This window comes from Zootoca vivipara, chromosome 1, assembly GCF_963506605.1.
Source record: "Zootoca vivipara chromosome 1, rZooViv1.1, whole genome shotgun sequence".
In the NCBI taxonomy this organism is placed as follows: domain Eukaryota; kingdom Metazoa; phylum Chordata; class Lepidosauria; order Squamata; family Lacertidae; genus Zootoca; species Zootoca vivipara.
In genome coordinates this window covers 31,057,003-31,080,109 of record NC_083276.1, presented here as the reverse complement: position 1 = coordinate 31,080,109, position 23,107 = coordinate 31,057,003, and the positions used below count along the sequence as shown (strand labels likewise).

Sequence of the window (23,107 nt, the reverse complement as noted above, 5' to 3'; positions counted from 1 at the left end):
ATTTCATGGGGAAATGTTTGAAAACTGCAATAACTTGAGGCACAACCCAGGAAAAGTGAATTGCACCCAGGTTCCACTGAAATTAATGGGGTTAAGTTAGTCCAGAGAGCAAACCTGCTCCCAGTGTCTCTGTTCCCATCAGCTTCATTGAGTGGGAAGGTAGGAAGGAGGACTCTTCACATAGACTCCTCCACGTGGACGGGAATCTCCTGCAATCAGCTGAGTACATGAAGATTCCCCCTCCAGACCTTCCCACTCAGTGTGTAAAGTTCTGCAGCTAGCAGAGAGGTGGGATAAGAGACTAGCATGTGCAACTCTGGTCCTCTATATACCTAGAAGGCATCAGGTTGGGGAAAGCTCTTCTTTATGTTGGAGGTGAATGCCTGAACGGGTCTTGCTAACTTGCTGGTGGTGCTCAATAACTTTTAATGGACATTTCCCCCAAGTTCAAAGCGGTGTTGAGGAAATCAATAACTACTTTTAGTGGAAGATATGATTAAACTTTACCTCGTAGGTTATTCCTAGAAAACCTAACAAGCCTTTCTCAGCGGCTGCACCCAGGTTGTAAAATACCTTACCCGGTGAGGCCCGTTTGGGCCCTCTAACTGCTTTGTGATGATTGATTAAAACATTGCATTGAAACAACCACCAGTTTTATTATATGGTTGCTGCTGGACAAATGATTTCTATAAGGTAGACTTTCATTTTAGAATGCTCTTAGCATCTGAGCCTGTTTTCATTCCTGGTTAATTGTAAACCACACTGAATGATGCAGAAGTGTTAGAAGGGCAGGATATACATTTTGTAGAATAAATAAATTTTGAAATTCACTGCTCCAAGTGCCACTCTACTTCTCTTCATCTGACAAGTGCTAGCAGAATCTTCCACAGCAAAGGGGCCCATGAGTTAGGCAGTCTAGATGCCATAGCTTCCCTTATGAAGTTGGCCTTTGCAACAGATAGTCGTTGAACCCCATATCACATGAGCAGTATTTCCCTTACACAACAGGACTTCCCTCTCTTTTCTTCCCCCTGCAGCTCCCTTCCCTGAATTCCCTCAGTGCTCCAAAGCAAGCGTTGGGCACATGTGGGGCCTGCAGAGGTGAGGAGAATCCTGTTGTACAAGGAAAATTCTGTCCCACTTGCACATGGATGCTCCTGGATACCTCAGTGGGCATTATTGAAGTATTAACTATTAACATTTGGTCCCCCTTCACCTTGGGAGGCAAACATCTTCCATGGTTATAGGCATCATGTCTTCCTTTATTCTTGCTTATGCGTTACGGCTACTGTTGATTTTAATGTGTGCATGTTTGTGAGTATTCACTGTCAAATCGGTAAGAAAGTAGCTCTATTCTGAATACTAACCCAAACGTGCTTTGATAATTCTCTTTGAACAGTGAGAGGTCCATTTCCTATGAGGCCTTATTCTCAATACCCGCCTCCAAGGGCTGGTTTTTTCCCACCACTGCCAGCTGAGAGCAGAACTGAAATGCCTGCTGAGTTAACACATCCGTCAACTGCATCTTCTGCATCTCCTCAAGAATCACAAGAAGAAACTTGACTCTATTTTGAACTAGCTCTATCCTTTTCCTCAGCTCAATAATTTGCTGTTAAGTAGCTATTGTTACTTAACTGACAGTATTTGCTCAAATTGAAGCTTAATAGGATAATTCTCAGGAGAGTGCCCTGTAAATAATGGTCTAACTGTGAATAAATTGATTTTCATTGTACAGCAGTAACTAAATTATTTTTAATTTGCATATCTAGGAGATGTAAAAATTTGTACCATGTAAGAACTCTCCCGTTGTTTTGGTCTCATAGAAAATGATTGCATGTGAAGAGAAAACTTGTAACAAAAGGCAATGTGAAAAAAATTAAATGAATTTAATAATTTTTGGTCTTTTGACTCTTCAATGAAACAGGTATCTCTGTTTTTTTGTTTTCTAAAGGTAGAGCATATGGGTTTAGAACAGGGTTTCCCAAACTTGGGCCTCCAACTGTTTTTGGAGTACAGTTCCCATCATCCCTGACTACTAATCCTGCTAGCTAGGGATGATGGGAGTTGTAGTCTAAAAACAGCTGGAGACCAAAGTTTGGGAGACCCTGCTTTAGAAGTTACACCTTCTACCACTGATATTGGTCTGAATTCACAGGTATGAGGTAGGGAGGTGGCCTGTTATAGATGGGGTTGCACTCACCTGGGAAAAGCAGGTCTGTCCTTTGAGCAGGGGTGGCACTATTCCTGGATCCAGCACTCTCACTGAAAGACTCAGATGGCTTTGGTGACTAGGAGGAGTGCCTTTTTCCAGCTTCAGCTGGTTTGTCAGTTAAGACCTTGACAGAGATTAAAGTTAAAGGGGCCCCTCACCATTAGTTCCAGTCGTGGCCAACTCTGGGGTTGCGGCGCTCATCTCGCGTTATTGGCCGAGGGAGCCGGTGTACAGCTTCCAGGTCATGTGGCCAGCATGACTAAGCCGCTTCTGGCGAACCAGAGCAGCGCACGGAAACGCTGTTTACCTTCCCGCTGTAACGGTACCTATTTATCTTCTTGCACTTTGACGTGCTTTCGAACTGCTAGGTAGGCAGGAGCTGGGACCGAGCAACTTGGCCACTAGTCCATCCTCTGGTCTCTTCCAGATCAGATTATTGCAACATGAGGCTAGGTTCTAAAAAAACTGCACTGGTTGCTATCAAGGTGCCCAAATTAATGTAGAGGGAAGTGAGGGGCAGATGGGGCTCATCAACCTGTGAGGGTAAACTCATTTAGAAAACACTGACCCTAAACATCTGCCTTGTGTGACATCTTTGGGTGAAGAAAAACTAAGGAGTAAACCCTACACAAATCCAGATGGTTGAATGGCGTCTTGTATGACTCCTTCCAGCAACTTGTGGAGCCACGTTAGTGCCAAACCTATTTCTGGTTTTTTGGACCACATCAGCAAAGCCAAAGGGAGAGTCTTGTCGCTTGGATAGCCCAGGACCTTCATATGCACTGCCCAGGCTTGTGTCCTGGGGAGGTCACTTCAGTGTTGCTAATGCTATGGTTTGACTTCACCCCTTGGAGCTGCACTCCATTGTTGAGAAACGGGTGGATGCCAATATCATTAGTGTTTAAAGTCTTAACTATTTGGGCCTAAAAAACCTGAAAGACTGCCTCCTTCCCTACAGATCCTCTTGCATGAGGGGGTCCTCCTGGTAGCATTGTTTGGCAGTTGGCAGCCCCTTTCCTGTGGAATTCCCTCCCCAGAGAGTTGCATGTAGTACATTCATTTCCTATATGCTGAAGATGCACCTGGGTATGCTGGTCTTTTGACACCAAAGATATGTATGTTATGATCCATCCGATTATAAATTGTTTTAACCAATTTCAATACTGAATCAATCCTAGAACCTTTGGGTCGTTTCACTCTTTTAGAATTCTCTTCATCGTGAGGTGCAAGTGGCTGTGTCTGTCTTGGCTTTTAAATGGACACTGAAGACATTGTGTTTTGTTTGAAGGGATGGTGTATACTGATAACTGCTGTTTTCTTGTTTTTCGTCCACTATTTGAAAGATTGGATAGTACTCAACACTAGTTCTACTCCCATTGAAGTTAATGGACATGCTTAACTTACTTAATGAATTCAAGTAGGATTTAATTGAATACAACTCTTTGCAAGGTGCCTTGCATTCAATATGACCTCACAATTTGACTTTCCCTTCTCTCATCCATGTGTTACAAATGCACCCGCCTCAGACACCACAGCTTGTTAACAGCTTTAGTGCATTTTTCCTGTGTTGCACCAAAAGCAGACTATTAGAACATCTTTGTTTCAACTTGTGCATTTCCATACTTTTCTGCAAGTTATCTAGGCTTACGGACCATTCATTAACCATTAAGAATGAAAACTTCAAGGGAAGCTGGTTCTGTCAGTTGCCAATACAGGTAGGTGCTAATTTATTTGTAACATCATGATCTACCTATGCCATGTGGCCCACAAGTCAAATATTTTGAAGCCGAGGTCACAAAGCAAAGAAAAGCTGCTTTGAAAGGCAGGGGAATTTTAGTGTGCAGAAGCAGCTGGAAGTGGCTGATGGCCCATTCCTAGTCACTCTCCAAGTAGGTTTTCCTTCTGTGGAGTTCAAAGACAGGATCCAGGTCTCAGATCCATGGGTTTGCCTGTAACTCTCTGTTAGCCCCTTAGTTAAATTGATCTCACAAGAGCAGTTACGGTAAGTGTGTGGTTGACGCTTGCATTGATCTCAAGGGTATGTACAAACACTTAGCTTTTGCTGGATTGTATCCTAGGTGCAGGGGTTGCAAACCTGTGACTCATCAGTTATTGAACTACAGCTCCCATCAGTCCCACCCAGGATGCCTGCCCTATATTCAGGGTTGATGGCAGTTGTTATGGGAAGGTACCACATTAGCCACCCCTGCCTGTGAGTTGTGTTGAACTGTATAACATGAAGGAACTAGTAACTAATTTCAAGGTGTTTGTCCATCTACCGTATAGTCACCCAGAACGTACAGTAAAAAGAATAAATAGATAACATGTAAAGCCAAAGGCATGGTAAGTGTTCACAGTCTATTTAATAGTGGGACATGGATATAAGTACTACACAGTTGTTGTTTTAGAACACATTCAATTTTGATATAAGCATTTGCTACGGGAGGGATTTGGGCTTTCCATATTCTACACTTTTAAAGATTTATTCTGCCAGTTTAAGCAAACAATATCAAATTATGATAGCTGGTCTGGTCTTCTACTTAGCTTGGTTTCCTAAAAAAAAAATTGTTCATAAAGCATTAGCCAAATAAATGTCTGACTTACTTCAGAACTCAAGGCTTTCTGGATTTAAACACTGGAAACAAGCAAGATAGTTTTCAACGAAAAGTGTGATTTGTTCAGTGCTAAAACTACCATGCTGATATAATAAAATATTTTTCCATGATCAATTTTAATGCTTTATTCATTGATTAAAAGAATATACATTTAACATAAACCATACAACATCAGTCATCAAGTCAAACACTCAGCTGGTTTCCTTACAATTTCTGTCAGGAGTTACTTTAGTCTGATCACATTTATAAGATAAAATCTCACCACATCTGGCATTCACACACACTGTGCCAGTGGATTCACTCTACTGATGTACATATAAAATCCGCATGGTATGTGCTCACTGGAGACAAAACAGCGCACACCTGTCAAAAGGTCATTTTAATATAAGATGGTAAAACCATTTGTAAAACACATATAAACTTTTCCATAAATAGAATCATATCTGGACATCTGTTGCATAAATTGTGTTTTCCAAAGCTTACAATATGGCAGCCAGGTCTCAGCACTGCTGGGCACCCACGTTGGCCACTTAACTTTATTATTGCAGACTGTCCTTTAACATTAAATGCACAACATTCGTACCACTTAAAACTTGGGTCAGGTGGAAGTCTCACAGAGACCACGTCTGTACCGCGGTTGCCCTGAAACAGTTTAAATCGGCTTTTAAAGCCTCTCAGATATAACAAGATTTTAAAACATACTTCATGGAATGTTCTTCATGCATCATAGCAGCTCATACCTGTGATAGAACAAGGTTTGTATTATCTGTTTTCCTTTCTTTCCTTTACATTCACTATTCACAGTGAAACAGGTGCATGTTTAAGAGTTCTGAGGTTGCTGACTGAGCCACAGCACAGCTGTGTACCACAGGTCGAAATTCGACCTTATATATTACAATCTAGCAGTATCTGGCTGGCCAAAAATTGGCCTGCCCCTGCCAGCATGTGGGCACTTCTTCGTTTTAAATCTATTCTTTGGCAGCTGACACAGGCGCTGACAGAGAAAATCCAGTGACTTAGTTGCTAGGGATTTCACGACTAATGTTTGTTTGCAAGCAAAGTAGACTTAAATTTATATCTTTAAATCATTATGGTTTTACCCCATCGGAGTGTAGAGACTTGACGTTTCTTTTTAAATCTGGGCCCAAAGCTAACTTGTACGGAGAAGCTGACAGACCACAAGAAAAAGAAGCTACAATTAATTTACAATGAAACTACGATTGATAGCTTTCAGAGTCAGGTAAGCATCTGAAGAAGCTATACTGTGCAAGAGACGACTGCTTCATATTTAAGGAGGAGATTGCAGAGTGGCAATATTTCATGCTCCAGATATTGTACATGAAATCAAAGCAAAGGTTTACAGTAAATGGTATTGGATAGTCCTGATTTTTCTCTCTTAAAAAAAAAAGAAAGCTTTTAAGTAGCATGCTACTAGTTTACATGACAATGACTGCATTCAAAACCACTGGGCTATGGATAGTAAAAAGATTTTTGGCTCCTGAGCACAAAAACTCCGACAATAGTAAAATCAGTGAAGTTGCAGAGTTACTCAGTACAAAAAGAAAGTTAGCCGGCAACCTCAGACAACCTTCAGCCACATCTGAGTTTTGCTTCTTCTTCTTTTTTTGTAGACAAGTCCATTAACCGTGAAAGCCCTAAACGTTGCCACTTTCAGCTTCTAAACCAATACCCGACTACGTTCTTTGATCAAGAAGTAGAATATACATATATAATTCTATATAGCTAATATTGATTAAACACAGCACAAGAGGGGTTAATTCACACTACTGAAAAACATAATAGGACCCTACTTGCATATGTAACCACAGGAACTGTAAATAAAGAGAACTAAATGCCTTCACTGAAGCTTTGCATTTCTCTGTAAAAATGACGAGTTGGCTCAGTAAAGACACTGAGTAATTCTATGTCCATGACTGCATGCCAAGGTCGGCCCAATCCAAGGGATACCTGCTCAATGAGATTGTGCACCGGATCCACATCTTGATCGGCCAATTCACCTTGGTCAAAATCAATGCTTTCTTCTGTGACCTCAAGCACTTTCAAATCAGAGCCACGAAGACGAGCAATGGCAATCAGGTTGTGAGCCCAAACAGTATAACCTGAAACACAAAAAAGCAATTACTACTTTTTAGGACTTTTTCTTCTATCTCCCTCCCCACCCTACCCCAAAGGTAATTTAATATTTTACAGCCTCACAGCTAATGTCTCCCTAGTTAGCCATTTTCCTAATGAGGTTCTTTTCAAGAAATCACCCCAGTAATTGGTCAGTTTACTTTCTCAGTTAATTAAAAAAGTGAATATTGCTGCTTCTTCTTTTTGTATTTAATTTTTGTGGAGCTGCCTGTTTTTCCTTCCCAAATAATTCCGGGCAGATGAGTAAGGACATGTCTCATGGTATTTCTTAGTAGTTTTGCAGCATGATATGTATGTAGCATAAAGACTTGTGTTAAAGGAGCCAATAATCGTAAAATATGTCAGGTGTAATACAACTTTGACCAGGAAGCTAGTAATGCATGACTAAAGTAAGGACAACCCAACAGTGCAGGAACTTATTTTCCTTCCAATTAAGGGTTGTTGTTTTTTGGCAACTGTGAGTCTTGTGTTCTGAATGTAGTAATAGTTTCCCACCATATAATAATGTTGATATGCACAGCGTATCCTAGCCTGAAGCCAGAGCACAATTTATTCCCTGCCCCAACACTTTGGGAATTCTCCCAAGACCTGGAGAAAAATACGGTACTTGAGTGGGAAATCTCAAGGCATACCCATACCCATATGAATGTGTAGGTTTCTATACTAGCAGTGTTTTGCCCCTATGTTATTGCCTACCATGCACTGCCAGAAGAGAGAGCCTTGTGCACCTCCAGGCCAATAAAACCAATGGGTCTTCGGTTCGGTTGTCGCTGAGATCTGGGAAGCCAGACATATCTATCACATCATTCATTAGTATGAAATGAGTGAGGAACTTATCATACTGCCTAGATATGAGATCAACCACAGCTCCTGAAACGCAAGTGATGTAGCTGTCGAAGTGAATCCTCTCCAGTGGGATACTGGGTTTAAGAATCCTTAGCATGTCATCACTCTTGATATCAAAAGCCATTATATAGACCCGAAGATTAGTGCTGTTGCGTGTCAGTGCCTTCCAATCTTCATCTTCTGGCATATTTTCCAGGGACTTGTGCATTACGGAAATATTGTGGACCAGAAGAGACAGTCGATGCAAAGGCACATGGTTACTATCAGCCAGGACTCTTGCCATTTCTGCTGTAAAATCACAGAAATCCAAGGCGAGTGAGCGAAGACTGACAAAACGCTCCAATTCAACCGCAGTGATAAGAGTGGTATTACCAGGGATGTGGTTGTCCAGTAAACTCAGGTGTTCCATAGTGTTGGCAATAGGATTTGAGAGAGATGACAATGATGTGGGTGTTACGATTTGTAGCATAAACCCGCATGACAGCCATTTCAGTTGCCTGCTGTTACCCAATATTTCTTCAAACAGCTGCTGTATTCTGCAAGAAGAAACAGAAGAAACCGTCTTAATCTTTTATAGTTTAATTTTTTAATTCTGAGCCAAGTTCAATAGACAAGGAAGCAACAAAACTTTACACCTTTAATGCAAACTGTGTTGCATTAGGAAAACACTGGCTGTAGCAGGGGTGGGTGGGGTGGTAGTGAAGAAGAGAAAGAACACACCATTTAAAACTAAGTCTAAAGTTCCAGCAGCAGAATTGTACTTGCTTTTTAAAGTTCTGTTGTCTTCCTTTTTGTTTTAAACAAATATAAAAGAAAATTCATTTTGCCCTTTTGGAACTGTGCGTGCTAACTTGTTTTGATTCTCTTCCCCACATTTTGTAACTAGCATATGTATAGGGTAGCTACCAATTGCTAGAAGTCCTAGAGAGCACAGCGTGGTGGGTTCAATAGTGCTTGTATCTACTCACTGTAGCAGCACTTTGTGTATCTCATTCAAATGATACTCCAAAGGGACTGATTAATACTGTATATGCTTGTACATCATTCAGCTTGACACCTGATTTGAAGCCAAATGGTGGAAGTGCTATTTTGATTATACGAAAGCTCTATCCGTGATGCTTGTCCCACGATAACCATGACTTCGTAGGACCACATTCAGAGTGATGGACATCTGTATGTAACCACTTGATACTGGCTGATGAAAATAATGGGGGGTAGGAAGTAACTTGCATCTTACGCTTATTTTACTTACACAATTGCAGCTTTGGTTGGCGGGGGAAATAAATATCTAACTGGAGCACCCACCCACCTGTGCAAAGCTGTGATTGCTAGTTTTGGAACAGCAGCTCTGGCAGCATCCCAGAGCCCTGCCACTGTCTTCCCCAAGCTGGGTAGACAGCCCTCCATCTTGCCAGTGTGTGTGTGTGTGTGTGTGTGTGTGTGTGTGTGTGTTCCAAAGGGTTCCTGGCTTTATGCAGTTTTGCATAAATGTGACCCCTCACGTAAGATGTGAGTTAACTGTATCAGAAACCTTTCTTCTAATTAGCGTGTACAACTCTGATAATGATGAGCATTCTAATCCCACCCTTCTACCAGGAAGCTGAGGACAGTGTACATAGTCCCCACACGTCTCATATATTACTCCTGAAGTTAATTGTGAGAATAGTCAGGTTAATTGTGTCTGAAGCAGTATGCTAGTTGCTCAGTTTTTTTGCAGACTGCTCCTGCTTTTTGCAATGTGGCGTGGATAGCATAAAGTTTATATTGAGAATTGCTGGATGAAGATACTGCTATAGCAGTCCCTGGCACCCCTTCCTGCTCTGCTTAAAATGCTTTTTAAAGTTCTGTTGTCTTCCTTTTTGTTTTAAACAAAATAATGTGAATTTTGTAGGAGAAAATCTCCCAACTATTGCAAACGGCTTGTTTTTAGAGTAATCGTGTTCTGAGAAAAGATGTCCAATTTGCAAAGGAAATTGCAACAACAAAGAACGATAGACACTGTGAAACCATGAGCTATTATTTTCAGTACTAAATAATCAGAGAAAACAATGGATTATAAACTCGAAGGATTATATTCTAATACAGCACATTTACAACACACACATCTCATTTCTTTAAATTGCAATACTGTAACAATATATTTTGGACAACTTACTGCTTAATCTTTTTTCCATCTGGATCCACTTTGCTGAGGTGCGTATTTGATATACTCCCATGTTGTTGCAGAATGCTTATATCACCAAAGAGACTTAATTTCTGGAGATTCCTATTTGGAAGGGGAAAGTGTCAAGTCAGAGGCTTTGCATTAGAGTAGCATTTGAAAATAGCTCAAGCTTTTGTGTTATATGAGCCGCAATCCACAGGGTAACATTATAGCCTTCCAGCACATGAAATCTAGAAACTAGTTGCCCCTTCTAACCAAGGTACTGTATATTTGAATGACTAAGCTAAATAGCCTTACAATACATTAAATTTTGTTCAAAACTAGGAAAGAACCCAACATAATTCAGTCACAATATGGTGAATCTTTTTTCTGAATCACAGTGTACTAGAAAAAATCCTCATGAATACAAACAGTGGTAAGGAAATGATTATATGACTGATATTAATACAAGTCAACATAACATTGTAGAGGGGCTTGCAAAATATATACCAGAATGAAATCTCCTGTACCTATGGTCACTGGGTACAGCTATTTGGGACTTGCCATGCTAGTGACAGAGACTGTATAGAACCTGCTTATTTTCTTGGCTTTTTTCCACCTAAGAATAAAATGCTTGAATACGAAGGATGGAATGGGAAAGCCATCTAACGAGATTTCCTTCTAGCCCACCTTCACAGACTGCATCACTCTCCAGGTTTTGTGGTTATGTTTTTAGCAGAGTTGCGACATTTTTGGTAAATTCTATATTGCATGGCTCAGGCATAAACACGATGCCCTGCCTAATATTTACTTAGAAGCTCTTGAACTGGATTCTCCCAGGTACAGATTAGATAACTTGCCAGATCGCAGCAAACAGCAGCCATTCCCTAGATTATTTTCAGTGAAGCTGACTAATAACAGCTGTTTCCAAGGCCATCATACTTAAAGGTACATACACAACTTATTTGGAGACGAGTTTATTGTTCAATACATACAGCCTTTAATTTATTACCTATACTAATGCTTCACTGAAAATCATGTTTAAATATTTCAGCGTGTACACTTTTGCCTCCCATATCCTTCTAAATTCTCAATTCTGCTCCAGCCTCCTTTACTCTGGTGTTCTGTAGGCAGCCAAGTAAAACAATTTGCTCACTTTCGCTCCCATAGATGTACAGTATTTAAAAAACAAACCTGTTGTATAAACAAGTCTGAAGAAGCATTCAGCAACCTGGCATCCTCCAGATGTTTTGCACTACAACATTTGGAGGACACCAGGTTGGTGAAGGCTGGTCTATTAAAAACCATCTAAGTAGCCCCTGCTACCCACCCAAAAGTGGTCTAAAAAGCAGTAAAGGAGAGCCAAGTTTCTTCCAATTAACAAAAGCTTGCTTGTCTGGTTGCAGCAACTCATATTCCCATTAAGTGGTTACTAGATGAGTGGTTAGCTACAACCCTGAATTTAAATATTGACTTTTTGATCATAAATTCAACCTGAAGCATAAGCACTCTCTGTAGTAAATTAACTATATGTCAGTACAAACCTAACTTTGGCAGGGTGCCACTCAATTGGTAGCTACTCAGAGTTGTCATAATGTATTGCGCAGAGATCTGAAGACTAGTCACATACAGCAAAGTTCATGCCTCAAATACGTCAATATTTTGAGCGCATCATTTATTGCCAATATGCAAAACACAGAGATTGCTTTCCAAATGATTTTCTAAAGGGTCAGCTTTCATACCTAATCTATATGCTCCGCTTACAGAATCAGGCCACAATAATGTGAACATTTTAATTAGAAGCAGGAGTGAGCACCCAAGAACATCAAGCAGCATTGCTATTTTTAGCTCTGCAGCCAAAGACTTCTTGCCTCAGGTACCGTAAATTCTAAAAGAACAGCATTGTCATTTGAAAGTTGTGAGTAGTTGCGTAAGCTGTACATGCTGCACAGCTGAAAGCCAGGCTAGACCTTATAAGAGGCCTACAGCTGCCACTGCTGTCACTCTCTTGTAGCATCGTTCAACACTTAAAATGCATCACACAAAAAATCACTATGCTAACCCATCTGCCAATGCTGTGAGGCACAGGCAGGGAGATGCCATGTGTTGTGTTGGATGCTATAAGGAAGAGTTGTGGTGGTTGCTGCAAGGACGAAGATAGTAAGCCCTCACATACCGATTCACGTGAATAACTCAGGATCCTAATCAAAATATCTGGGGTCAGTTGCTCAAACTATCCAGTGACCCTGAAGGCCTTCTCTTCGGACTTCAAACATTCACTTACTTTAACAATCTGACACTATCTATTCTACACACACCTTTCACAGTGGGCACTGCTTGCACATCTTGACTTGAAGTGTGTGTGAACGCATCTGCCCGTGTATAGGCATCACAGCACACACTTCAATCCTATATACATTTACTTGGAAGCAAGTCCCACTTTTAGGGGGGCTTGCTCCCAGGAACGCGGATGGCGCTGGGGTCTAAACCACTGAGCCTAGGGCTTGCCGATCGGAAGGTCGGCGGTTCGAATCCCCACAAAGGGGTGAGCTCCCATTGCTCGGTCCCAGCTCCTGCCAACCTAGCAGTTCGAAAGCACATCAAAGTGCAAGTAGATAAATAGGTACTGCTCCAGCAGGAAGGTAAATGGCTGCTCTGGTTTCACCAGAAGCAGCTTAGTCATGCTGGCCACATGACCCGGAAAAACTGTCTGTGGACAAACGGCTCCCTCGGCCAGTAAAGAGAGATGAGCGCCACAACCCGAGTCGTTCGCGACTGGACTTAACTGTCAGGGGTCCTTTACCTTTTACTTTACTCCCAGGAAACTATGCACAGAGGGATCCAAGCCATACTCTGCAGTCATGCTATTACATTTCCATTCATTTCATGCACAAGGCTTCCCCCAGCCCATCAGCAACCAGAGCCCAGTTGAACCTGCAGCAGCAGCAGCGAGAGCTCCTGGCGCCAAGCTAACTTGATGAACTTTGGATCTCCTTCAGTCATGTGTTATCATGAACCGTAATGGCCTAAAAATACATGAGCAATTTAGTAATACCCATTAAACCACTGCGTAAAACACAGCATTTTTCTAATGTATGACATTAGCTCTAGGGTTTATGCACAATTGTTTCCAACCTGCATTAAGACTGCATTTGAGCTTTAGAGCAATTTATGGAATTGCTTGGAGAACCTTGTGTTCCATATTATGTCCTAGATCCTTCAGAAACTATTAATTCTTCCCAGCCTTATTTTATATGCTGCACTCAAGCAAAGGCATCAATTCTCTGTTCAGCAACTAATTTTCAGAAGCCATATTTTCAGTTGAGCAATGACTGAAAGGCCTGCAGTGTGGGCTCTGCTTGGACGTACATGAGCAAAAATAAAGCGAATGCGCTCTTCAGCATCCTCTTCTCCAGCACAATCTGCATCAGAAACTTTGGCACTCTATGCACCTTCACTGCTCATCACTATTTCTTTGTGCAACAGTTTAGGTGCACAATGAGATAAAGAGGTCTGCCCAAGTTTATTCTGTTTGTAGTGTAAAAGACATGTTTAAAGATCACTTTGCCTGTGCCTCACCCAGGAAGAAAATGGCTGACTACACCATAAGAGCACATGGTCCTGTCTGAGACATCCTGGTGATCAGGGGCTGTGCAAGAAGCCAGGCAGAAAACCTTTAGAAACTAGATTTATTCACTAGGCCACCATTTGTCTATCCACAGGTTTAACTTTTAAGTATAACCCATGCTATACTTCTTGGTCAACCAGAATATAATTTGCTAGATTTATCTCATTGCCACCTAGTCTACAACAGAAACACATCTAATGCTATAGAATGATCTAGTGTGTTCAAACTCTGACATTCTGCATTGTGATTTATTTTACTTTTGTGGTTGGAAGAGCCAGATGCAACAATGACAGAAACCCAGGCAACAACTGGCCTGTGTAGTGTTAGTGCATTGGCAGAGACTAAAAGTAGTCAATGCAACCATTTCATCTACACATTCATGTGCACTGCGGTTTCTGTGAAATACAGTTTCGGAATACAATACCAAGCTATGCACTAGAGAGAAAACTAACACCTATTAGCTATCAGAGAGCAAGTACATAGAAGAATATAAAAAGTAAACAAGTTTTGCCATAAGCAGATACTGCTGTGGCAAGACTTTCCACAAAGGCGGGATTGGAAAGATGCCCAAAACCTTTACTAGCGAAATTAACATTTTACTGACATCCAAAATATCTACCAATTAGAGGAATACATACATGTGTAATATGTTGCCTAAAAATATTAGCAACTACATCACAGTTCCCTCATGTTCGTTGGTGGAAATCTGTCAAATTTCACTAGTATTATATCAAACACTGAAGAGGTTTCTGAAGAATTTCCCACAAACTTAAAAAATTATAACAGTAGAATGATTACTCTTTTTTAACCAATGTTTTCTTGGGAAGAAAGTTTTTTAAAAAAGTTTAGGGATCCACTACAAAATATTTAATGGCTTAGGTAATGCCTTAGATATGAACATTGGGACATATCGTTCACCATTCTATCTGCCATAATTGCTGCATTTTCCACCTCCCCAATTATGAACCATCTTCCACTGAACACCTAGAAGACAAAGAGGAAACTAAGATAGGCTGCTTCCTCTGGCCAGGTGCTGCATTTTCACATCACAGTCCTGACACAGTGGCTGCCATAGCTGCCAAGTTTTCCCTTTTCTCACGAGGAAGCCTATTCAGCATAAGGGAATTTCCCTTAAAAAAAGGGAAAACTTGGCAGCTATGGTGGCTGCTCAGAGAGGGCGATGTCCAGGCTCCTAAGTATTGACCAGTTTCAAAATAGCCCTGTGCTCTGGAGGCTGTACACTCACGTCAAAAGCATATTTTATAACTGCAATTTCTGAGAATCCCTGGGGATCTTGTTGCAGTTTAATAAAGGGGAAATTAAAAGATTGGCCTCTTCTGCTCTATCATTATTCAAGCTGTCAAGCAAACATCAATGACAGGGTGCATTTTGCTCTTTTTTCTGAATTTAAGCTTTCATTTAAAAAAACAAAGCACCTACCTCTCAAATGCATTAAGTCATTTATGGTATGGGGAATAGAGTTACTCAGGCATAGCAAACAGGACAGCTCCACTTATCTGCCCACACTATGCCATGGAGAATTGCACTGTATCATATGAATTTCCAGCTAAGTATATACTGTGTTTTTGATGTAGCTCTGTCCATTTTTAGCAGTGAGCCTGGCTCACGCTGTATGTCATGACGCCACTGCATTATGTGGGTGGCATTGTAGCCAAGAAGGTTATCATGGTGCGAACTGCAAACAGGGATGTTCTCTGAAGAGCTTTAAACAAGATAATTATAAAAACTATCAGAAGTCAGAACCATTAGTAAATGTAAATCATGGTATCTGAAGAAGTGTGCATGCATACGAAAGCTCATACCAATGACAAACTTAGTTGGTCTCTAAGGTGCTACTGGAAGGAGTTTTTTTTATTTTGTAAATTGTGAGTTTGTATTCCCAAACCTGAGAACCACTACATTGTTCTCTCCTATGGAGAATATAGGTTCTTCACTTGAACAGAAGAATTTAGCTTCCTCGCCATGCCACTCCAAAATTCTAATCAGAACTCAAACGTTTCAAAGCATGGGAATATATTTCCTTAGTTTCCAGGCCGTTATGTTCTTGATTAGTTACAACAGTCACTTAGAGTTGACTTTTTAGGCTCTGCACTTCAGGCCATTTGTGTTTGACAAAGACACACTGTAGGTTTTGAAGAGATTGTAAATTTTATCACTGCCTGTTATGTAACTGAAGGATAAATGAGACAGTCAGAATCAACATCAGCCTCGGCCATTTGATCATCAACCTGAGCATATCTCCTTGATTTCTATTTTTTTCTCTCCAACTGATGGACAAAAAATGTTTTGCTTGCAAACCATTTTGAATAACTAGCTGGTGCAATAAAATATGCCATTTTAAATCATGCTCTGTGAAAAACGAAGACACCAACTCTCTGATCTCATACAGCGATGACATGGAAATTTCCCACTATTCTGTAAAATACTGAAAATCTCTCCAGAACAAGCAATCTTGCTATGCTGATCAGTAAATGTGCTTCCAGTGTGCCCTTTTTCTTTCAAGAGTTCAATGACAGAAATAAACGCCTTATCTTTCAGAAGCCTATTTGCTGCATAATGCTGAACATGCTAATATGCCTCTTTCTTTCCTAGCTTATTCACCTCTTTTCCAAGCCTATTCATTTTTATTACGCAGATGCTCTAACAAGTTAACATTACTACATAATTTATCTTGTACAGGTCAAGAGCAGGCGTATTTCCCCAGAAACCAAATGTGACAAAAGCAGATAACCAACCAGCAAGCATTGCAGGAGGAGGAAGAGAAAGTAAAGCAACAGGAAGATCTGGTTTAGTATCTCTATTTTAGACCTTGAAAATATTTGAAACAATTCTAAACAGCACCTTTTCAAGGTGCTATGAAGAAACTAATTATAGAGAACAAAAAAAAATCAGTTTAATACCACTGCACCTGCAACCAAGGAGAAGGAAGAGAAGGCCTCAAAGGATATTATTATTTCAGAGCCTCAAAATATAAGGCTATTCCATCCTTTGATTTCTTACCCCCACCCTCCCAGTCTTAAGCATGTTTACATGGAAGAAGTTAAGACATACAGTACAGGAACAAGGTCTGATTGCCCACTCTCCAAATCACACACACAATCACTTAGTTATTTCATAGTTTGTGGCAAAGGTTTCACAGGAAATAGGAGTGTGCATCAGTTTCAGAAAAACCATGAAGCCAAGTGGGATGTGGGAGGAGGTGTCCAGTACAAAAGCCCCTGGATGAGCTAATCTACTCTGGAGGAGTTGCTATGCCTGCAAATGTCGCCTACCTCTATCAAAAGGGGGGACAAATTATAGCCATTTGAATTCTCAATACTGGAAGGGTGGGGGGCAAATGGAACTGATTCACTCTCCTGAGCCAAACTGAGCTGTTTTATAAAGTGCCAAGATTTGGGATTCAAACCAAGTATTATAGTTGGTGCACACTCCTAACAGGAAGTAACTAAAAAAGAAGCTTCCATGGGGTCTTTAATTATCTGTGGCCTTTTAGAGTGGGTGGAATATTTAAAAATTTAATCCTCTGCTTGCTTTTAAAGTATCTATTGGGAGAGATGGGCTATAAATCGGTTTGAGTTGCCTTGGGCAAGATAAAGTGACTAACAAATTCAATAAATAGTAACAACGTATGAGCTTGAGGCTCCATCTCCAACACCAAACAATGGTTTGTTTGTTATATGTGAACTGACCCCACTGTTATAACAGAATTTACTTCAGTAAGACTATTTAAAATTGCAATCTACTAAGGAGATCCACACATAGAAGCCGGCTTTCCAGAGCAGATTTCTGTGCTGTATGAGGATTGTGCATGCAACAAGGAACTGGATGTTCAGATATTCTTGCTGAATGCCCACATCCATTAATGAAGGCTATGCATGATGGAATGTGAATTGTGTACACAGTGCCCAATTCATATGCAGCACAGATGGAATGTGGATAGGCACCAAACACATGCAAGCTCTATCAGCACTGTAGAGTGGGGAAGATCCTGAGACTTTCCATTCATCCAGGGATGCAATCAAAGCAGCACATCCCCGTCCATTACCTGAGACAACAGTACATGATCATTACTCAACATGATCATTACTCAACACTAAACAGAGAATAGTCTTAAAACTCATGATGCAGCTGAAACTAAGCAAGCCTGGCCCTGTAAACTGGGAGGCTGCCCAGGAACCACATGCAATTTGCTCTTTGGAGGAGTAGAGCATAAGCAAAATAAAGACAACTTATTGGATACAACAGCTTTCTTACAGCACAATCCTCCGTATTAATTCCGAAGTGAATTCTACAGTTTTTCCACAGGGTTTATTCAGAAGAACATGTGGTTAGAATTGCAGCTTTAAAGGTTTATTCAGAAGGTGTTGTTGCAGAACAAAGCTGCTGCAACAATTAAATATTTTCCTCAATAAATTCTAAAAGTTAGCCATGGGGGTAGGGGGAGTTCTACTTCACTAGGAAAAGGAAAGAGTCAAACGTATTTGCTGGATTTAGTTAATGAACTCTCAGAATGGTTCTGCCAAATGAAACATAGTTCCTTCAACTTCTCAAATTAGTGTGCATGTCAGCATTCTAGCAATATTTGAGTTGCGTGCATTCAACAGCACATGACCAAAACATACAGTTCAGCCACTAGTTTTTGCTCACACCCTAGTCTAGCAATCCTTTCTAAAGGATCATGCTCTGGCTCATTACCATAGGAACTAAGTAACATGAAAATGCACGTAATGAAACCCTAATGCTCTCTTTTTGTAAGGAAAAGCAACTTCAGGACCAAGTATTATTTATGTATGCGACAACCGCGGCTAGGACTTTGTTAGCCCAAAAATGGAAAACTCAGGAGCTACTGACGATTGAAGAGTGGCAGACGAAAATGATGGACTATGTGGAATTAGCAAGGCTGACTAGCAGGATCCGAAACTAGGGAGAGGCAAGGTTCCAAAAAGACTGGAGTAAATTTGTGGACTATATGGAGAGGAACTGTAGAAGTTTAAAGACACTTGCAGGACTGAAATAAATCCTACGAAATGACTTTAAGTAGAGGGAGTAAAGGAACTGCGAGATAGGAGTGCATAAGAAAACCGAATGAGGGGAGGGAGGGAAGTCAAAGCTTGGCAGAGCACAGTGAATTTGAGATAATGGAATAGATGTTAAAAGGAGAAATTTTTGTGTTTATTGTGTGTTGTTGCGTTTGTTGTTGAATGTTTTGTTATTGTCTAATGTGTTTATTTGAAAATTTAATAAATTGCTTTAAAAAAAATAAAAAAGGAAAAGCAACTTCAGATGGAGAAAGTCTTGTGCAGAGATGCAACAGGGTGGGTTTACTCTTTCATTATTAACTTTTTATTTCTTTCTAACTCACCACTTGAGCTGCTTTCCCCCTCTGTGGGGTTCCAGGAATAAATTTGTGATGGTAAATATGCTTCTAGAGCATTTATATGCAACACATAGTCTACTCTTTAAGCTACCTGATCATTTACATACTAAGACAGCCTTGTAACTAAGTCCACAAAAGTTAATAGCCTGTAAAGTAAAACCACTGGCCTGCTAAAAAGCTAGTAGGTTGTGTTGTTATGCTGCTCAGAGAAATAAAAGCCTCTTCCCCAGTGGTGAGAACAGAAACAAAGTGGGATGGTGGTGCCTGGACAGAGCAATCCATCCCTCCTTAGCCAGACAACTAATTAGCCAGCATGGAATTCTTTGTTGCCTATGGTCACAAGGCAAGTTGTTAAGCTACAAGGCTGACATAGAAGCTTCGCATGTTTGCTGGTCCTTTCAATGGGGTTGTTCACATAAACACTTTAAGGAAACAGGATTGCCTCTGCAATCTCAACCAGCTGCAGTTAGAATTACTGGGGTCAACTTCTACAGAATTATTATTTTGCCTAGCTGGTAAAGAAATAAGGCTACATCAATAGAACTGGAGAAATGTTTTATGCAAGCATGGCCTCAACTGGTAAGCAACAGGGATGTTCAAAGGAAAACCAGCAGACAGTATGCAGGATCAGCCACGAGATACAAATAGCCCTTGCAATGCCATCGTCTTTACACCCTTCAGATTCCGCAGGATTGAAGAAGAAAGCCCATGAAGTCATCTATGTACCATTGGTTAGTTAACCGAGTGAAAGGGAGGGTAAGTCTTGTAATAAACTGCTGAGGCCCAAATTCCCCACAGCTTTAATAGGCTGCTAGCTTGAGAGGGGCTCATCTAGCCTGCCACACCCTTGTTGCAGACCTAGCACTTCATCAGTCCAATGGCTTCCTCTTAATTTGTCTGCTGATGGTGATGCTGGTTAGAGATGGGCCTTACTGTTGCTGTTTTTATAATAGGTGCATGTTTGATTTTGTGTTTTTTTTATATATATATAACCATATATCCTGTAGTGTATGCTGTATTGTAAGCCTCTCTTCTAGATGACAGACAGGGTAGCAGCTCAAAGAAATGACTTTGCTGCTCTCTCTTTCTGGTTCTTAGCTTGTTACTTTTCATGCAGATTACCTCCTTCCCTGAAGCAAGCAGCTGCCTTTTCCACAGGTGAGTGTAAGAGTGCCAATCATTGTCTCCAAGTCTAACCACTTGGGTGCTGTGAGAATAAAATAGGGAGAGGAAGAACCATGTGTGTTACACTGAGCTCCTTGGGAGCAAGGTGGGATTTAAATAAATGTAATAAATATGCAAAGATAAAAAGTGACAGAAAGGCCCCACAGCTGGTCACCTAGTGAGTTCACTGATGAGGTGAAATATGAACTGCAATTTCCTGGCTGCTGTGAAAGTACACTGCAATTTCCTGGCTCACAGCACACATACTTGAGTGTTTCAGTATCCACATGATAAAAGCTGGTCACAGTAGCACCCAACAGAGAAGGAGCTTGGAAATCTCTGAAAAAAATGGCCACAAATCTGATCTTGGCTGCTTCAAATCTTATCACATATTTTCATTGACATATGGTTGCTGTACCAGTTTGCAGCAGTTTAATTTTCTGAGGTGTGTGATCTGAACAGGATTTTCTTACTGCAAATTACTTAAGATGTGCAAACTATAGTTTATTCTATTGTGCAGAAATGGCTGTAGGAAAGAGTGATGAGCACAGTATGGACAACTGCACAATCTTTTCTTGAAAAGGACATTTCATTCTGTAGTGGAGCAGAAAGAAACAAGAGTAACACAGAAGGAAACAAAAAGAAACAAACAGCTCTGTAACATTACTGATCAATTTAGATTTCTTCATTATATGACCTTGACAGAATGGGAATTTTGGAAATCTTGAAGGAGAATGCAGTGCTAAAGGCTTACAAATGCAAAATATGTGACTAACTGACACCTCTGTTGTATGAAAACATACACTAGAGTCACTGGAAAGGAAAAGATATCTCTTTGGATGAGCTGGTATTGCTCCCTTTAAAAAAGAAAAAAATGTTCTTTAACTGGTTTCCCAATTATGTAACAGCCTTTAGCAGAGCAAATTATTAATGTGCCCTGCTGCTGGCTTCAGAATAGTACACTAATAGTATGTGTTCTAGAACGGACACCACAAAGCCACTGTCTCCCATTTTGAAGGATTTAGGCACTAAAGAAGTGACATGTTAGCTGACAAATGGTTAGTGTTTCTATCAATCAAGAAACCAAAAGCAACTGTCAGGTTTTCCTAGCAGCTTATGACAAAAAGTATTATGAACCCATCAAAACAGGCAAAAAATAACAACTGTCTCAACAGCTCCCTGTTTTTGGTGACATCCCAGGGAAGGTACTTGACGTGTGGAATGTAGTGAGGCTACCTGTCCAGAAACACTCCTCTCCACAAGGATTCCCCCCCCAACCGCAGCACTTTTGGGTGGCGACGTGCAGACGTGTGTTCCTTCATGTGATGTTCCCTTAGAGTTGCTCCAGAATGGCTCCTTCCTCGCCGCTCACACATCCCCCTCTCCCCCCCCCCCGCGCGCACAGCAGTAAGGCATCTTTAAGTGATGCGTGACAATCGGGAATTCAACAGGTGCAGCTTCCCCCACCCAGTAATAAACTCAATCGGCTGAATTTCAGGCAGATGTTAGAAAGCACATGAACCTTTGAAAGAGAGAGACAGAGAGACCTCCTGCTTCCCAGCTAGGTAGCTGGGAAGCAGGAGGCTTTGCAACTCTCCCTCCCGCTCGGTGTGTGTTTGCATTGGTGTTAGTACGTGTGTGTGTTTGTGAATGTTAGTTAACGATGGCTGGCCTCCCACCACGCCGTCCTACCTGTTGTTGCGGACGCTGCTAAGCACGCAGAGTACGAGCTCCAGGTAGGTCCTCAGCAGCTCCAGCCAGCGAGGACAGAGCTGCGCTTCTCCCTCCGCCGCGGCCGCAGCGGCTGCCGCTTCCTCGCACACCCCGCTGGCGCCTCCTGCTCCGCCGCCTCCGGCTCCTCCGCTGGGGTAGTTGTCGGCGGCGAACTGGACGCGGAGCTCGCGCACGAACCAGCCGCACTTGCGCATGAGGAAGTCGAGGCGCGGGCGCTCGGCCGGGCAGACGCGCAGGCTGAGGCGCAGCCGGGGCCACAGGGCCGGGTAGAAGAGGCACTCTCGCCAGTGCGAGCAGGCGGCCGAGGCCCGGAGCCGGTCCGGGGCGGCCAGGAACGAGAAGATATGGACCACCAGCTCGCTGGGCAGGGAGCCGGCGCCCACCGGCCCCCCACACACCGACGACATGGCCGGCCCAGCCGCCGGTGGCCGCAGCCCCGAGCCCGGCCTCGGCCTCCCCTCCGGCTCCTGCGACAGAAACAACAACATCAATGACAAGGCGGAGGGAGGCGGGGCGGGACCGGACGGGACTCTGCTACTGCTGCTGCTGCTGCCGCCGCCGCTGCCGCTGGAACCAACCACTGCTCCCAGCCGCAGGGGGAGGGCGAGATGTACCATTGGGCTCCGGGGTTAGGTTGTCTGGGCGGGATGGAACGCACCAACGCGCCCAGAGGGAGGGAGAGGCGGAGCGTACCAAAGTGTGCTCAGCGGCGGGGGTGGCGGGGAACTGTTGCTTTTATGACTCAGCGCGCGGAGAAGGGCTAGCGTGGCTGATGGATGCCACCTAACGAAAGTTTCGCAGAGGAGGAGGAAGGCGGCGCAATAGCCGACCTGGATCTTTCCTTTGCAAGGCCGCGGGGACGCTTAGAAGAACAACGGGAGGCGCTGCTGCCGAAGAAGACGCTCGGTGTTTCTGCATCTTTCCAAAATACGAACGTCGCCGTATTGTTAAAAGGAAGCAATTTATTCCAGGATGATTTTAAGGGCTGGAATAGGCAAGGCTGATGAACGAACCTACGAATATTCCCACCTAAGTGGTGTTTATTTTCTTCTTTATTCCTTGGCAGATAAGAGTAGGGGCAAAATATTCTCCCTGCCCTCTTTCATTTGTATCAGAGGCATGAGCACGACTAGTGTGCAAAATAACGATTTTGTTCACTGTATTGTTGCTGACCTTAAAAGCCCTAAATGACCTCGCCTTGTATATGCAAAGG

The 23,107-nt window shown here is 42.1% G+C and overlaps 2 protein-coding genes across 8 annotated transcripts in view; one reads left to right on the top strand and one right to left on the bottom strand.

The window, feature by feature from the left end:
* Positions 1-4,872, top strand: part of MIA2 (MIA SH3 domain ER export factor 2) — a 49,085-nt gene extending 44,213 nt beyond the window's left edge. For all 7 annotated transcript variants that reach the window (XM_060272768.1, XM_035108826.2, XM_060272771.1 and 4 more), the window contains one exon: positions 1,400-4,872. In XM_060272768.1, the coding sequence (XP_060128751.1) occupies positions 1,400-1,563 (164 nt within the window). In that variant the 3' untranslated portion in view covers positions 1,564-4,872. The remainder of the gene's footprint in view (positions 1-1,399) is intronic.
* Positions 4,873-4,937: 65 nt separating this feature from the next.
* On the bottom strand, positions 4,938-22,511 carry FBXO33 (F-box protein 33). The gene is made up of 4 exons (XM_035097239.2): positions 21,853-22,511; positions 9,983-10,093; positions 7,678-8,363; positions 4,938-6,947 (listed from the first exon to the last, which is right to left on the bottom strand). The coding sequence occupies exons 1-4, from the start codon at positions 22,509-22,511 to the stop codon at positions 6,676-6,678; spliced, it is 1,728 nt and encodes a 575-aa protein (XP_034953130.2). The 3' UTR covers positions 4,938-6,675.
* Between the last annotated feature and the right edge of the window lie 596 nt (positions 22,512-23,107).